At 36.9% G+C, this 18786-nt stretch overlaps 1 protein-coding gene across 1 annotated transcript; it reads left to right on the top strand.

Annotated features, from left to right (window-relative positions):
• Positions 1-9451: 9451 nt before the first annotated feature.
• On the top strand, positions 9452-17311 carry LOC131929798 (solute carrier family 49 member 4 homolog). Its single transcript, XM_059286184.1, has 12 exons — positions 9452-10552; positions 10973-11063; positions 11852-12015; positions 12599-12671; positions 12998-13038; positions 13172-13216; positions 13650-13779; positions 14584-14689; positions 14954-15021; positions 15299-15417; positions 16042-16224; positions 17025-17311. The coding sequence occupies exons 1-12, from the start codon at positions 9958-9960 to the stop codon at positions 17222-17224; spliced, it is 1815 nt and encodes a 604-aa protein (XP_059142167.1). The 5' UTR covers positions 9452-9957; the 3' UTR covers positions 17225-17311.
• The last annotated feature ends 1475 nt before the right edge of the window (positions 17312-18786 follow it).

The raw sequence follows: 18786 nt of genomic DNA on the forward strand, positions 1-18786 counted from the left end.
GACTGCTAGCATGAAGGTTTTATGGTGATTGACGTTCTTTACAGAACCCTGAAAGAAACTGCAAATCTCCATCTTACAAAGCTACGAAAAAAAAAAACGAAACGTCCAAATTGTATTAGTAATGGATCTGTACTAAGCTGAAAGCACGTTATAGAGCACTTTAACAACTTGCACAGGCTGGAGTAGAGGATGTTCTTTTGCTAGTACTTTACTACAGAAGCTGTTTAAAAAATATTTGAAAAATAAATTGCATGGTAAAACATTATATTACTCAGAATGGAAAAGATGATTATGATGATTCGTATTAAAAACAACTTGGTTTTATTAAGATTTCAGTACCGCCGGTTATTGTGATTTCATTTTGTGAGTAGTAGTATTTCGATACCTATCAGTTATTATTACTTTTAATTTGTATCTTCAAATTTGGTAGACTAAACAAATATCTCTTTACTGGTGAGAAGATGAAATTATACTGAATTCACGGAATCAAGTCTCAAAATACATTCATCTAATATAGTTCTAGCCTTGAGCTGTAATTTCATGAGAGTTTGAACGTTACCTTCAGACTGGCAACTCACTAATGAGTCTGTCTCATTTGCATTGTAATTTATAAAACTAAAGCAAATAGATAAATAATTTTCGCATTTTTTTTTTTTATAGCAGAAATGTGAATTACCTGTGTACAGTTCTTTATGCCCAATAATATTCACCTCCAAAGGTTCCCGATACCAGTTTTACTTTGTTAACTTTATAAGGAGATTCCTGGTGTTAGATTGGGAGCTGTTCGCATAGTGAGGTGCATACATGGATGAGAGCCATGAACACTCAATACAAGCCCCCAGAGACGGATCCGTGCCCTAGAAATAAGATGTCTGATGTCCTAATGTACGCCTTACGCCTGTGAGGGAAGGGGTGGGGGGGGGGGGGGGAATAGCGAGGGTAACAAAAGAGAAGATGGCTGGATGACATCTGGGACTGGACCGGATCATCTTTTGCAAATTCACTGTGGGCAGAGTTTCTTTCAGGCATCATTTCGGAGGAAGGGGGGGGGGGGGGCTCTGTCCCCAGAACAAAATGGAATTCATATACAAAATATACTTTTACCAATGTCCACCGTTCCCCTGAAATTTAAGTGCCCACCCCTGAAAATTTCAAGTACGCCCCCCAAAAAATCAATTATTTATATTTAATTATATTACAGTTTCGATGAATAATAGCAATATTTGTGATCATGTGTGTATAATTAGATGTACTAGTCACAGCTTTACTTATTTCCAAGTGTTATTCACTTTGATGGATGCTAGACTGAAAGAAAACTAGACTTTTTAACATAATTTCTGCATTTTAGACCATGGTATGGCTAACCCAATTGATCATTATCAGTATTTTTAGCTGTCCTAAACAATGTAATCATTGGTCTAACAATACAAAAGCAGTATACAGCTTAATTTTCGCGTGATTAGCCATATTTCGTGATAAATGATTTTAATTTTCAATAAATGTACATGGGGCCGTTCGTTGCTAGCGTCCCATTTATGGGACGTTTTTTAAAAAATCGATATTTTAAAAAGTATTGATTTTAAAAAAAAATCAATAGTCATTCCTTCATTTAGTGCCCAAAAGCTAAACCATATCAAAAAATTATAAAAATTTGAGACCTTGGGATAATATGGGTTAATATCATAAGCGCAGCAGTTGTATGATGTTATAATATATATATATATATATATATATATATATATATATATATATATATATATATATATATATATATATATATATATATATATATGGTAACATTTGCACTCCCCCCCCCCCCCCCCCGCCCCGTATGACGAATTCCTGAGTTTTGCGATATTACCTCATACAAATAATGATTTGGTCTCAAAGTTCAATACGATCAAAGACATAAAGAAACTCCACCATAAAATGATGTCACAATTTTATCCCACCCTAACGAAATTAATCATTCATTTGTGTTTGTTTAAAACTCAAGTGAGGTTAATAACAACACAGGGGAAGGAACTTAGTTCGTTTTGTAGACATTGTTGGGTTATTTCCCTTGTTTATTTGTTAATTAAAAGCTGGTTGTACACTTTTTACTTTCTCGTATATACGAAGTATAGAGAAAGTATTGTAATCGTGCACAAAAATCACTTGAAATTTTAACAATTTTCACCGTATTACACCTCAGTCCTTCATCACATCCGAAGTATAGAGGACTTATTTTAATCGGGCAAAAATTATCAATCCAGATTTATCAAAATTAAGAGGTTTTATGCGTAATCCAGTCTGAAAAACTGGGCTTTGCAATTCTGTCCGTATGTCTGTGTGTCTGTCTGTCTGTCCGTGTGTAAACACAATAACTTGAGTACCGTTACAGCTAAGTTGATGGAATTTCATATATAACTATTTTATCAAAATCGTAGATCCGTATCAACTTTTGAGCGATTTCCGATAACCGGAAGTGGTACTTTTTCTACTTTGAATTTTTCAAAAGCCTATAACTTGAGTACTATTTCAATTCCTTTAGCTTAGGAACACCTTTTATAATGCAGCAAATTTTCGGTAATACGGCCATAAATTTATATCTGTAAAATTCTCCCCACCCCCCGCCGTTCTATACCACCCGAAATGCGACTCATACTTTATTAAAATAAATTTGAAGATTTTAATTAGCAGTACGATTTTTTCTTGTGAATTCAAATTAACGGTACATTATTTTAACTACAAAACCTCTTCTGGTATCTATTGTTTGTTAATTTATTGCAGCTTTCTGACCACTCGTAAATGTGACATTATAGTTTATAGGGGGGGGGGGGTATGTGACGTCATGTTAGGGTGACGTCTCATCCCGTGAGATAGGCGAAATGAAGAGATACAAAAAAAATGTGCTGCTGTTAATTCTGAGGTCTCCTGATGTCCTAATGAACTAAAGCTCATTGCGATAAGTCTTAGAACTGTGTAACTAGTGTGTCTAGTACACAGATACCATTGATGTAGCGAACTTTGTATTTTTTTTTAACAATTGCTCTAGTACACACAGAAGTGCCTGCATCACCATTGTTCTAGTACATCTAAAAGTACTTGTATCAACATTGCCCTATTCTACCCAGAAGTGCCTGTATCACCATTGTTCTAGTACACCCAGAAGTGCATGTATCACTATTATTCTATTCTACCCAGAAGTGCTTGTATCACCATTGTTCTAGTACATCTAAAAGTACTTGTATCAACATTGCCCTATTCTACCCAGAAGTGCCTGTATCACCATTGTTCTAGTACACCCAGAAGTGCATGTATCACCATTATTCTATTCTACCCAAAAGTGCTTGTATCACCATTGTTCTATTCTACCTAGAAGTGCTTGTATCACCATTATTCTATTCTACCCAGAAGTGCCTGTATCACCATTGTTCTAGTACACCCAGAAGTGCATGTATCACCAATGTTCTATTCTACACAGAAGTGCATGTATCACTATTGTTCTAGTACACGAAGAAGTGCATGTATCACCATTGCTCTAGTGCACACAGAAGTGCATGTATCACCAATGTTCTATTCTACACAGAAGTGCATGTATCACTATTGTTCTAGTACACCAAGAAGTGCATGTATCACCATTGCTCTAGTACACACAGAAGTGCCTGTATCACCATTGTTCTAGTTCACGCGGAAGTGCCTGTATCACCATTGCTCTAGTACACACAGAAGTGCATGTATCACCATTGTACTAGTACACTCAGAAGTGCGTGTATCACCAATGTTCTATTCTACTCAGAAGTGCTAGAGTCACTATTGTTCCTGTACACTCGACATAGCGCCCATCTCTTCAGTAGTTCTCAACGAGTACACTTGTCTCGTGTTGTTGTTTAAAAATAGCCCAACTAGGCCAGTCACCCGTCACGTGACGTCATACGACGATAACCAGCGCTACATAAAAACGGACACTTACATGATAGAGTACCGTGCCTTGATACACCAGTCATGTCCCTTGGTGATAGAGAAATAATATGTTGATTCAAGTGTTAATTTTGTAATCTGGAATTAGATCTCAATTTGTTTTTATCTACAAGTAAGTTAATTATTTATCGAATCTGAATATGATTTAAGAAAACTTTAAGTGTTTGCATTGTATTTTACATTTAATTGTTTCTGGACTTAAAGTTTCTGCCTGTTTTAGTTTGTTGTTGGTGGTGAATTTGATCATCCTTACAAGTACTCTTTCGTTATTTTTCTTAATGAAGCAACCATTCTACAGCTTTGCATTGCTTGGACTATACAGGCAAAGGTAAATCCATTGCAAAATTGAGCCATATGTGTGTGCCGGTTAGGATTAAAATGTTCCTGACGACATAGGTTTGATTACAACACGGACAGTTAGGAAATCGTATTGGTCATTCGATCACTTTGATTGCGACACGTAAAGTTAGGTAATCGTATAGGCGTGGTCGTTCCATCACTACCACTTGTCTGGGGCTTGGCTCAAGGGCTCATCCATATGACTTGCCCGGGTCTCCTCTGCTCTTGTGGACATCACTGAGTCCACGAGTCCACTCAGCTCTATTGGGTACCTTGACCTTGGACATCACTGAGTTCACTCAGCTCTGTTGGGTACCTAACCTTGGACATCACTGAGTCCACTCAGCTCTGTTGGGTACCTAACCTTGGACATCACTGAGTCCACTCAGCTCTGTTGGGTACATGACCTTGGACATCAATGAGTCCACTCGGCTCTGTTGGGTACCTAACCTTGGACATCACTGAGTCCACGAGTCCACTCAGCTCTGTTGGGTACCTGACCTTGGACATCACTGAGTCCACACTGAGTACCTGATAGTAGCGCAAGTAAATATGGATAGTTATAGTGCTGACCACACCACCCCTTCATACACCGAGTTGCACTCTACTTTATGGGCCGTCTAATACAAAAGTTGTGCTTTTCTACTTCTTAGAAAGCGAATCACTTATGTTGAATGTATGACCAAGAAGTTGCAAAAAACGGGTATTAGTCATGGATCATAGTGTAACTCCTCACCCAGTTGACCTATTCTATAGTGCCCTACATTCCCTCGGTGTCAACAATGATTTCTATTACCACCAAGATAGGAGAGTTCTATGTGATTACCTTGTGAGGCGTCACGTGATCAGGTTTATCTTTTTTTAAAGATCTAATCTTAACATTTTAATTGGATTCTGCTTCAACATAGGTGACATTTTTATCGTATTAGCATACCGGAAAACACTTTCTTATAATTTTTTAAACACTACATTCGTTCGCCTGGTTGCCATAGCAATCATGGTAAATATACGCCTGTTGAAGTGATGTTTCAAGAGCAGATAATAAGCATCGTTTGGAGGACAAAGAACCTCTAGTTATCTATCGGCATTCCATTCGCATCACGTTTTTAACTGACTATCGTAGATTAGACGTACCAGATAACCCTATATTAAATATACTTGACGCTTCCGAGCTCGAGACTTTTATGTTAAGTCTTTCTTCTTTTCTTCTTCGTTCTTAATTATTAGTGTTGAGGGGGATCGAGATTTATCTGCCAGTGGGTTTGACCTCGAGTTTTTTTTTTTTCGAATTTACCAGCCATGAGCTTTTTGCCGACTCGACCACGCCTCCAACACAATTAAGCGTTACGTGTCAACTGGTTATGCGCCATTGAGGCCATTGACTCCGATTTCAGCCTGCTTTTCTTTTTGGATTTGCTTCTATAGCCTTTGCCCAACCAAGAACAAACTACAAGGCAGCAGTTGTTTAATTTTGGAGTTGTCTCTCCTAGAAGAGTGGCTGTCCCCAGCTAACGAGCCTCATCTGCCCGAGGGTTCGAACCCACATGTAGATGGGACTCGATAGCCCGGGGACAACAACCCGTCTAGGATATAAAATTCCAAAATCAAACAACTGCTGCCTTCGAAGTTGTAACCTGTTCTTGGTTGGACAAAGGCTCAGTGTTTCTTCCATACTTTTTTCTCCCAGACTTTTTTTTTCCGGGGGGGGGGGGGGGCACTTGATATTTTCGGGGGGGGGGCGGACGGCGGACACTAGTAAAAGTGCATGTTTACTATATAAATTCCATCTCGTTCGGGGGAGGGGGGGGCGGTAGACTCCTCTGCCCCCCCCCCCCCTCCCGAAGAGATGCCTGGAAGAAATTCTGCAAAGGCTATGAAGCAAATCCAAAAAGTAAAGCAGGCTGAAATTGGAGCCAACGTGCTATATGGCGCATAACAAGTTGACACGTAATACTTAATTTGTGTTGGAGGGAATACCATCCAACATTAAAATAAAGAACGAAGGAGAAAGAAGACATACGCCGGGTTGAAAATTGTATTAAAATTTGATTTATCTACCATACAGTCAGACGTAGTCGATAATTGAATATCAATTAGATTAGCGTCATTTAAAAAACAATCTCCGCTATCGGGTGATATCATACGCCTGTACGGGAGTAATCTCTCGCTGATAGCAGTGATGATTTGTACCGCTGGCTCAGCGATTACTGGCTATTTTATACGGAGTTTGTTTTCACATTTGTTCAGTGGGAATCGTTTCAGTTTTAATAGGATAGGGCACGGGTCGGCTCGCGAGCCGCATGCGGCTCTATTGATGTCAAGGTGCGGCTCTTCAGCTCCATGCACAAATATTAATAATTATTTTATTTTATTTTAAAACTCATAAAATTATTGGTCTGCAACACTCGGTAATGAATCAGATAATAATAAATTTAAACAATAAAGACTCGCTATTCTATTAGAACTAGCCATCGGTACCCGTTTCACGTGAATTATAGGCCTATATATTTTAAAATGTACTTGTTTAAGAAAATAATTTATGAAATAGTCATTGGTCAAAACGCAATGTGCTTTACTACACGCTGAACGATATTAGTGACAAAGCAAAGAAATAACTAATTAGCTAAAAATCCGACGCATTTAACATAGTCATAACACAGGAAAACACTGATTAAGTCGCGCTATCGACGAGGTGCCGGCGGCTGCGCCTGTTGCAGTTTTGCCGCTGAATATAGTAATACCCCTTACCCACTATGTAGGAGGCCCGATTAAAGGATGCCAAGTGCTAACATATCCGCTCTGGAACTATGGGCGCCAAAAAGTGTATTGACGGAAATCGCACCCTCCCAGGCGCTGCCCATAACAATTTTTTTTTTGCAGAAACCTCTCCTGGAGTGTTCTCATCAACTCCACAAAGTTTCATGACGATCGGATAAAAAGTGTCAATACCTATATCTTATCCTATTCAAAGATCGTAATAGTAATATTGAAATTAAAATGTTAGTGGATCTTTAAAAGGTGGGGAATTTTGTAAATTGTGACTTTTGGATCTTCTGTCTCAAAAGGTTGCCAACCCCTGTTCTATAATGTTCTATAAGACACAGCAATGTTGCAACTTGATAGATATGTATTATATGGGTTGGGTTTTTTTGTTACTTCCCATATACTAGTTTATACAAATAAGGGAAACAACTAAAATTATGTTATCAAATTGACAAAAAATACCAATACCCCAGTGGAAATATAATAATTATGTAAATCCTTGTTGATTTTTATTTCTTTTCTATAAGTATTAATAAAATTTATGTACTAATTTTGTCTGCCTTTAAAATTTTATTAATATTAATAGAAAAAATACCCCTAATTAAATTACGAAACTTGTAATTATGTAAGATAACTTCGCTTTAATACAATGAATTTCTTATTTTTAATCACTGTCACTATGGCTCAAATCATTTTCTCTAAATATTTATACAAGATTTCTTGTGGTAACCAAATTACTCGCACGCAGTGGTCGGCAACCTGCGGCTCGCGAGTTGCATGCGGTTCTTTTGATGTCAATATGCGGCTCTCTAGTTCTATCATAATTATATTCTTTTATTATAGAAACTAAAAAAAAATTATACTGTAAAAACAATAACTTTAAACGAAATTAAAAAACAATGAGAATAGGTGGAGTAGAGTGTATATGGACAGTTGACAGCCTAGGGCAGGGGTCTCCAAACTACGGCCCGCGGGCCGGATGCGGCCCGCGATGTCCTCTCATCCGGCCCGTCGAGATCTTTTTGTTCACAGAAAAACGTGTGTTGGTGATGGCTGAGGAACTTTGTCCAGAAAAATCAAAGACAGGCCTGGAAGGAACTGGCCCCCGAACTGAAATTTGATAGTTAATGCGGCCCTCGGACTGAAAAGTTTGGAGACCCCTGGCCTAGGGCATTAGGCCCAGCCCCACAACTATGCTGTGACCAGCTCTGTGGCAATGGTTCCAAGCCTTCCACTACCGAAGTGCACATACAAATGTTAGTGACTCATTAAAGTCTGGGAAATTTTGTAGATTGTAACTTTTGGCTCTTCAGTTTCAAAAGGTTGCCGACCCCTGTGATAGGGCTTTTGAACTTGTATCGGAGACTTACGTTTTTAACTTTTTAAAAATGTGTGCGTATTTTTCACGTTAAAACTGTAAGATTCAATGTAAATTTAAAGGCTTTTTAACGTATTTAATATGTGGAGAAATCTCCACGTTTAAAAGACCATTGAAAAGATTCTAAATGATGCCGTTTAATAACTTGTTGTGTTGTTTTTCCACAGGGATAACCATGGACACTACAGACTGCATAGGGTAACCTCCCTTTCAACGCCGTATTGAAAAAAATGTGTGCGTGTTTACTCTGAGAGACTGTATTTTAACACTGTCATATTGATAGCATCAAGTAATTTTATACTGCAATGGTCAAGCTGTACCCACGGTCATCACCACCAGCTGTACCGCCCAATACCCAGCAGCGCTTGTGGTCAACACAGCGCTGTATACCTAGGCAAGGGGTCAGACGAACAACGGAAATTGTGTGTCAGAGTTATCTCGCCATGTCGCAGATAGGAGATCTCACATCTGCAACAAATAGACCAGTTTCGTTTCTTATATACCAAAATGCAAGTTTAACTTTTTGATTAACTTCTAAAATGGATGCTAACAGGAAAGGTCAGGCCGGGTCAAGGCCGTACACTACAGTGTTTCCAAACGAGATGCATTCAGGAGTTCTAGACCTTTCTCAGGATGGTCTGAAATCCTTTGAAGCTGACAGTGCAGGCTGGGGGGACTTTGAGCCTCACAGCTCGTCCACACCTCCCAGGGATAAAGCTGCTGTCTCAGGTGAGGCTGCCAGCTGTAGTTCTGAGTTGGGTTTGATCTCCACGCTAGAGAGTCTGGGACTGCCCAAAGACAAGTCCAGACCTCGCATACATAACGGAGCTGACTTCAGCAATGTTGAAGTCAACAACACGTCAGTCAGCAGAAATCAACAGGACCAAAATCTATTCCCTGACGAGACGGGTTACGATGAAGTTGATAGACCAATGTTTAAAATTTCAAATTTTAAAGTGAAAAATACTAAAACAGTAAATCCTTCAGAAGAAATACAAACTATAGATAGTTATAGAGAGATTAAAAGTGATGGATTTTCAGCATTGTCAAGGTCCCCTGTAGGAAGAAATAGTCCACTCAGCCACAGCCCTTTGAGTCAAGGCACCAGAATTCTCTCACCCAGGGCAAGGAAACTACAAAGTCCTGTAGCGAACTCAGAAGAGGATTACACCATCAGTGGTACGTCGCCACGGAGATATGGCTCTCCCATCAGTGGTACGTCGCCACGAAGATACGGCTCTCCGACCAGCCTGGTGTTCAGCAGACGTGGATTCACTGGTCAGTCTGCCGTTAGGAACTCCCCCATTCAGGGTGAGTTCACACATGTGTCTGCGAGTGCTGATAGTGAGCGCACGCTCCTGGTCAAGGACTCTGTCCACCTGCTACGGCAGGAGAAGTTCCGCAGACCGCAGTCTGCCGGCATTGAAGGAAGCAGCAAACTGAACTCTTTGGTCTTGGGGAACGGATATCTGGTCCACAAAACATCACCGTCTAACCGGTATGGTAGTCTCGGCATGTTAGAAAACACTTCTAGTCAACCAGGTTTTCATCCTATATCAAATGATTCACATCACTCTAATGTTCAGTCTTATCATGCAGATGATATATCAGGATTAAATAATAAATCAGCTCAGGAATTTAGCAATAAAGGATTTTTTCGAATTTCAAATAGTCCGTTTCGAAGAGAAGATCATTCGAGACCAGTTTCTTCAAACGCATCAAGCCGTGTTGTACCTAGAGAACATGATTTTTCTAGAAACTTAGATAATTCTCATCATGGATTGGTTGAAGCTTCGTGTGAGGAGAAGAATTCATCAGATGAGGATCGTGTGAGTGAAAGATCCGGGGAGGAAGAGGACAAGACAGCGCCAGAGAGGAACAAGGTGGAGACGAGGACGGAGGTGTACCACAGGCGCTGGTACCTGCTGGCCTTGTTTTCCTTCGCTGCCCTCATCTGGAACGCGGTCTGGTCGACCTGGGGGCCCATCGCTGAGGCTGCGGAGCTGGTGTTTGGGTGGGATGATGGAGACATCGCCATGTTTACCTGGCTGGGTAATGTCCCTTTCCTGGTCACCATGTTCCCCATAGCCTACCTGATGGATGTTAAAGGTAAAAATATTTTACATTTATTAGATCAAATTGTCTTATTTTTTATTCAGACTATTACATAGTTAGGCACTTTTTTTTGTCGAACTATTAACCATCCCATAAAAAAAGTAGTGAAAAAATGATGAGTGTTTTTATATTTTTACAAACCCAACATAGTACTTCGTTTTAAGCTTTTCTACATCTATAATGTATTTTCCCTTCTTTGTAAACTTGTATATATTATGTATAGGTGTACATTTATTATGAATTTATATAGTGTTTTATAATAATGTGTACATTTAGCTGTTACTGTCTGGTTGTGAACATGTACTTGTACACCAACTGGAAAATTTGTTCCTACATTTGTATATTCCTACATTTTTATGTTCCAATATTTATATATTCCTACAATTTTATGTTCCTATATTTGTATGTTCCTAGGACTAAGGTTCCCAATGGTGCTTTGTTGTGGCCTAATGTTCCTGGGCACTGGCTTAAGATGTATCCCCTGTGATGTTAAGACAGCAAAATGGTAATTACACAAGTTTTGATTAAGTTAATTAGCATTGTTTTATTCAGTTTGGCTGTTTGGGATATCATTAAATGTGTTGTGTGCAGGATAGAGAAAGCTAACTATCATGATATAGGAAAAAATGGGTCACTAGTAAAGGATATCAATAAATGCCACCAGAGGACAAACAGTGTAAAATACAGAGTTATTTTTCTCTTAAATAATCCACTGTGCAGAGGCGAAGCGAGGGGGGGGGGCGGGGGTGCGGACTGCACCTGGTGACACCATTTAGGGGGGTGACACCAAGGCAAAATATATAGAGAAAAACTTGAGGGGGGGTGCAACTCAAAAATTTGAAAGTTTGTCCCCGTGAAGGGTCGCTACACCTCTGGGGGGTGGCACCATTAAGTGCCGCACCGGGTGACACCCGACCTCGCTACGCCACTGCCACCGTGTTTTGTGCTGACAGTGTGTAAAAATACTGTGTAAAAACTTTGCATTTGAGCAATTTGCATTTGCCAACCACATATATATAATATAACTCCTTCAGTGTATGACCATTCTGTGGTTTATGCCACCCAGTATTGGGTATATTCAAGCTCAAAATGTTAATTTTGGGCTTGGTAATGTGTAAAATAGGATTTAGGAAAATAAAGCTAATTTTATTAATTCTAGCCAGTTTATAAACAACATAACTTTTTTATACGCAATAAAGTAGTCCAAATTTTTTTTAACATGATGACATAATTTTAACAATCCAAGTTTTTTTGGTCATGATTTAACTAATTCAGTTTTTTTTGTTTTTGTAGGTTGATTAACGCTGGCCAGTTTATAAATGGGATCGCAGGGACGGTCCCCATCAGTGGCCCAGCCCTGCTCTCAGGCCTGTGGTTCCCACCCAATCAGCGGGCCACGGCCACAGCGCTGTCCACAGTCCTGGGGTACCTGGGCGCTTGTGTCTCTTTCATCGTTGGTAAGTCTACTGCAATCGTTGTGCTTAAAGTTCTAAGTCAGGGCTGTCCATCCAGACTTTTTGTTGTCCTGGACTCTATTGAAAGAATTGACACGTTTGACAACGCTGTTAATTCAATTTGTAGACTACATAACATAGGACTGAGTGGTCTAGTGGTAGAGAGCTGGACTGCTAACTTGTAAGTCTCGAGTTCGAATCTGGGTTCAATTCAGTAGACCGTCCCTGAGTCCAATCAATTCTGATGTGTTCCTAACTCATGTTAGGGAAAATAAAGACGGCTGGGCTTAGTGCTGACCACACTATCTCTTCATAAGCCGAGGTCACAAAAACAAGTGAACTCTACTTCACTTGCCCTATAGACCATCAGGTTTGAAAAGGGAACTTTACTTCTTATATCATTTATCAGCATTGGGGTAAACATTTATTTTTAAAATCATATATTCTAGATGGCATAATTTTTATGACAGTGTTAGTTTATTTCCCCAAGAAAATTGCATTTTTTCTTAGTTGTTTTGACTGTCCCATCTCCTAAAAAGAAAACATTTCTGTGCTCAAATTTTAAACTGCTGGCTTTTGTTTTCAGGTCCAATGTTAGTACCAACCCCACCAGATGATCCTCTACCCCCTACACCACCAGATAATGACTCAATGCTAAAGTAAGTCAAAAATATTTTTTTTTAAATACTACTTTTCATAAGTTTAACTTGGTTATTTAAAGATTAACTTAAATTATTTAAATTTAGTTTTTACTAAGCATTTTATTCCCTCACAATTCCTAAAGGAAAACTATCCTAGAGAACCAAACTTTAATTAACAATTGTTACTAAAATTACTATGCTGAGCACTTGAATGTAAAACTGTTCAACAACCACATCAACATAAAAAAATAAAGAACCACAGATTCACTTGAGGGCTAAAACCAGCATGTCAGATAGGAAATAAAACTTAAATAATGCTAAAATATGTATTTTGTTTTTCTCAGCACATTTGACTTGTATGCTACAAATGGAACTAATGGCACAGGTGAGTGGAAAAGATGTGCAAATATTTTAAAATTTAGTTTTAATTGGCTTAATGTTATGAATGATATCACTTTATTTTTTATTTTATTTTTTTTTGCTGTTTCAAAGCAATGATTTAATATTTCTCTTTTTAGATTATTCAGCCCAAAAAGATGGAATCATGACGATAATGTACTTTGGTAAGTAATCTAATGAATGTTTTTTTCTGTTATATATTATAACGCAAAGATGTATTATTTCTTAACTTGAATAAATGCAATTTAAAAATAAACTATTTCTTTAAGTTTAGAAGAATATGAAGTTAATTCCATTTCAACCGTGGATCACCGTTGTTACACATTTTAACCTTGATAATACTATGACATGTATCTTTTATGTATCAGGTCACTAATTTTAACCCAGAATGGGTACATTATTACATATATTAACCTAGATGTATACTACATAATTCATGTCTTGATACTAAGTTAGGCCTGAATTTGTAGACCTACTTTGCTACATAATCTAACCCTGAATATGTATTGTTACATATTTTAACCTTTTATGTCCCATGTTACATATTTTAACCCTGTATGTTAATACCATCCTATTTTATCCCCTGGATTAACACAGAGTGTGGAGCTGCTGGTCTACTGTTCCTGCTAGTGGCCATCTACTTCCCCTCCAAGCCTCCACTTCCACCAAGCATATCTGCCTCCATCCCTAGAGAAAAGTATTTGCCAGGACTGAAGATGCTTGCTAGGTAAACATTTCATTTATTTAAAAAAAAAATTCTACTTCTGTTTACATTTGTTTTGGATATTTGCCTACCTAGCTAATGACAATTTAAAAAAAATATATTTTCTTTATCTGCTTTTAACAACACATTTAAACAAATGAGCTACTTTGGCTAATTTAAATTATTAAATTATATATTTTTCTAAAAGTGTGAAATTAGTAGTAATATGTCCAGCTCCTTGCTTTGACCTAAAGGCCATTTGTTTAATTAACTTTAACTTAACTTATTAAAACGATGGATTCATAAAGTTCCTATTTAGAAGATGGCTCACACACATGTTATCTGATAATTTGGAGCAAATATTTTTATATATATATATATCATTGATATGATTCTATGAAGTGTTTGTATGTTTATCAGTTGTAGTTATAGTTATTTAAACTCTTGAAAATGTTCTAAAAACAAACAGTAAAATTCCCTTTTCGGACCTTATAGTCCACACAGTATGGGATGTAGAGTTCACCTGTTCCTATGATCTCTGCATGTGAAGGGATAGTGTGGTCAGCACTATGCCTATCCAGCTTTACTTTCCTTAATGTGAGTTAGGTACCCATCAGAGTTGAGTGGACCCAAACCCAAGGACGTTATACTGACTTAAACCTGGATTCCAACTAGAGCCTACAGTGTATATACAGTTAATTGTATTTATTGTAGTTTAAAATCTTGAAAATTTTACAGAAACAAAGAGTTTTGGCTGATTGCAATAGACTACAGTGTACCTATAGTTAATTGTATTTATTGTAGTTTAAAATCTTGAACATTTTACAGAAACAAACAGTTTTGGCTGACTGCTATAGCCTACAGTGTACCTATAGGTGTGTATGAGGTGTGGCAAGTTGTGTTAGATGTCAACCTGGAGTCAAGGGTCACACAGGTAAAAAAAAAACAGTACACTACTAGCATAGGTCATATGTAAATTGGGTTATACAATTTATTTCAGTTTATTTATAACTGGTGCCAACTGTTGTTTTTTTTGTACTGTAGTTTAATTACTTTTTCCACAATTCATACTTTCATTAAATTTATTTCAATTTAATTAAGAACAAGCCACTTCAAATTTGTTTTTAGTATGTTAAATTTGTTTGATCCAGTTTGGGTCACTTTGTACTAATTGTTTTTGTTTTGATAAATATTTTAGGAAGAGGCTGGTTGGATGGATTTTTATGCCACTATAGGTGGATGTGTTTCTGGGATGCTTGTCTGTAGGTATGTAGGCTACCTAAATCTTATGTGTGTATATATTGATTTATGTATTTATATCATTACATTTTTATGGTAAACATTTTAGTTCCTTATTTAACTACTAAAAAAAATGTTAGCTAAATTATTTTAATTTTAAAAAGTTGCATCATCTTGATTATCTGTCTATTTTAAATAATGTAAAGTTACTAAGTTTAATTTAAAAAATTTAATTTATTTTGCACAGTTGTCTATGTTAAACTTATTATACCAATTTAACATAAAATAATTATTTCTGTTCCAGGTTTGCGGACATATTTACACGCCAGATTCGATTATTTCTGGTTGTGTTTTACTTCTTCTCAGCTGTGGCCATTTTGTGGTGCACTCTTGTATTTTTAGACATCTTGCCGTTTGATCTCGGTTAGTTGACATTTAACATTACACTGTTTAAAATAATTAAAAATCTGTTTATGAAATATTTTATTTTATTTTAAAAAAAACAACCTTTTACTAAATTTAAATAGCACAAAGTATACTTTTTGGTATATGAATAGTTTGCAAGATACTCAGATTTAGTTATATTAAAGTTGTTGGGCTTTTTTTTTTAAAATGGATTTGAACCAATCATCTTGTACTACTTACTGTTCTACTCATGTTATTTAGTTATAAATTGAATTAAATTAAAATGTGTAAGTTATGTGATATTTTGTTAGAAAGTTTTTCAATTAGGTTAAAAGGGTTAATTAATTAATTAATATTAATTGTTCTGATTGCAACTGTCAGGAGAAATTATGAATTATGAAATTATTTTGGGTGGGGAAAGGGGAATTAATTGAAATTTGATAGTATAAGAGAAAATATAAGCTGTAGGTACGCATTTATATGTTGTAATATATCAGTTGTAGATCAGTAGTAGGTATGATTAAATGCTGATTTTAAACATTTCCGTTGTTACTATTTACCCCATATATTAACTACATTAAAAAGTATTTTATTATTTTATTTTCGCAAATATCATTTATATTATTTATATCTTTATTACAGTCAGCATTTATGCAGCAATAGTCATTGGAGGAGTTTTCCTTGATGGTGGGGCCCCGTTGTTCTTTGAGCTAGTCATTGAAGTCTCCTACCCTGTGGGGGAGGGCGTGACCTCTGGCTTGCTACAGATGATGTGCTCTCTCTCTGGCATTGTCTTCCTCAGTCTGCTTGAGGTCGAGTCAATAGGTAGGTCAAGGTCATTTCAAAATCTGGTTTTGTAAAACTCATTGTGATAATTATTCTTTTAGTTTAGGACAAGTGTAGAGCAGTTTACCTATTTTATCTATAAATGGGCAGCGTGGTCAGTTTTATGCCCAGCTGCCTTTGTTTTCCTCAATGTAAGTCGGGTACCCATAAAAACCGTGTGGACTCAATGGTGTCCTACAGACTCAAGTCATGGATCCAAACTCAACTTTCAGATTGGCAGTAGTTTTCTCTATTGTCAGACCATGCCATTCCAACTTTATTATTTAAAACAGGGGTCTCCAAACTACGGCCCGCGGGCCGGATGCGGCCCGCGAGGTCCTCTCATCCGGCCCGCGGAGATCTTTTTGTCCACGGACAAAAACGTTTGTTGTTGATGGCTGAGGAACTTTACCCAGAAAAATCAAAGACATGCCTGGAAGAAACTGGCCCCCGAACTGAAAATTGATAGTTAATGCGGCCCTCGGACTGAAAAGTTTGGAGACCCCTGATTTAAAATATCTGTAAATAGCGTAATTATAAATGATGGCAACCTCACGTCCTGTTAAGCAATTGCATGATCTGATGCACTGCATACCTGAAACTCAAGTTTGGATCCTGGGTTCGAATCCATTACATCTCCCTGAGTCTACCCAACTGATAGGTTCCTGACTCAGGTCAGCAAAAATAAAGCCAGCTGGGCAAAGTGCTCACCCGTCATATTCCAAGGTCTCTGAAATAGGTGAACTCTACACTCAGGTTTGAAAAAGTAAATAACTCACTTCCTGTTTCCCCTATACCAGGAAAACAATGGATGAACTGGTGCTTCTTTGGGTCAGTCACCATGGCTGTCCCCCTGCTGTTTTTCATCAAAACGTCGTTTGGCCGTGCAGATATTGATGATATTGAAGTGGATGTGCCTGATGAAGAGGAGTCCCGTACTACAGCAGAATTGAATGACGATTACGAAAAAGCTTCTTTGTTGAAATCAGTGAAAACTTAATGGAACTTCTGTGCTGTTATTTTTTTTTTTTTACAGAAATGCTGTAATGTGATTACAATGTATCTAACTTACATTGAATAACTAGTCTTCAAGTAACATAGTCTTAGAATAGTCTATCAATCACTTTAATACTCAGGTCATTTTACAAATAGCATTATAGTTTAAAATATTTTATCATGCATTTGTTATTGTTTGTGTTTCATTATCATGTAATAGAACTAATATTTACCATGTTATAATGATGTTTTACTGCAATTTTAAAAAGAAACAATACAACTGTTATTAATGGCAGTTGAAAAATATTTTACAAAGGAAAACATTAACTTTTGCTTACTATTTGGAATGTCTAAAGGGCAATTTACTATTACATTTTTTCTGCTAGTATGTCAGCATGGTTTATGGTTATGTTTGTGATACAAGCAAAACATTGCTTTGATATAACTTGTAGTGTTCTTGAAGTTCTACTGTGATAATTATTTTTTAAATTCTGGAATAAAATATGTAATTATGACTTGTGAAACGAAGTTCCAAAACAAATTAGGGATAATTTTGGTCTAATCAAAGCCATCTCCAACATACTCTGTATACTCTGTATAGTAGACACCACATTTGAAAATAGGCTATAATTTATTGACTCTACTAATTTACAGGTGGGTGTAAAATAAAGTATTGGAATAGACCTATTAGCATGAACAAGAAAAATGAATAAACAATTTTTATCATTGTTTAGCCATTCAAAATGAAAATTTTAAAAATTGTGTATCCTCTTAATATTTTTATTTATATCTAATTTTCATTGCAAATATTTTAGTACACTTTAATATATTACAAATTTAGCTTTCACATTGTGGGTAAAAATAATTTAGCTCACTGTGAATAATTTAGTTCATAATTTTGCATATAGTTTTTAACTATCTGTTCTATGCAATTTCATTTTTTCTAGTGTGTGTATTGATGAATCATAATCAGTCATTTTAGTCACTGCATACATCAGATGCACATTTTGTTTTTTAAATCACACTTAAAATACAATTAACAAAAGTAATCCCCTGTCACTCTGTAGACTAGCACAGGCCACTAGGTGCCTGAGTGAACAGTTATGCAGGGGTGTTTGACCAGTGTTTGGTAAAGGACCACAGAATCCCTGATTACTTCAAGGCTACTGGACCAACTGGTCTCTGGGGGCCACTCATTTACAACCACCTGTAATAGTCTGTCGTTGATTGAGTTGTATGGATGTGATTGAGTTGTACAGATGTCATTGACTGAGCTGTACAGATGTCATTGAGTTGCACAGATATCATTGAGTTGTATGGATTTCAATGACTGAGTTCTTTGGATGTGATTGATTGAGTTTTAAAAATACAGCTTGTCAACATTACCTTTTTTGCAGATTTTTTTTTTAGAATTTACTTAAATTAATGATATTCAGTTTGATATTATTGTACATACCACAGTTATTAATCTTATTTCTTTAAAAAGAAATCTAGCAATATCTTTTTAGCATTTGAGCTCATTAAATTATTATGTATTAAAATTTTAAAGAATCTTTTTTCTCTGTA

Source organism: Physella acuta, unplaced genomic scaffold, assembly GCF_028476545.2.
Source record: "Physella acuta isolate Inbredline_101_S28 unplaced genomic scaffold, ASM2847654v3 ptg001676l, whole genome shotgun sequence".
Classification (NCBI taxonomy): domain Eukaryota; kingdom Metazoa; phylum Mollusca; class Gastropoda; family Physidae; genus Physella; species Physella acuta.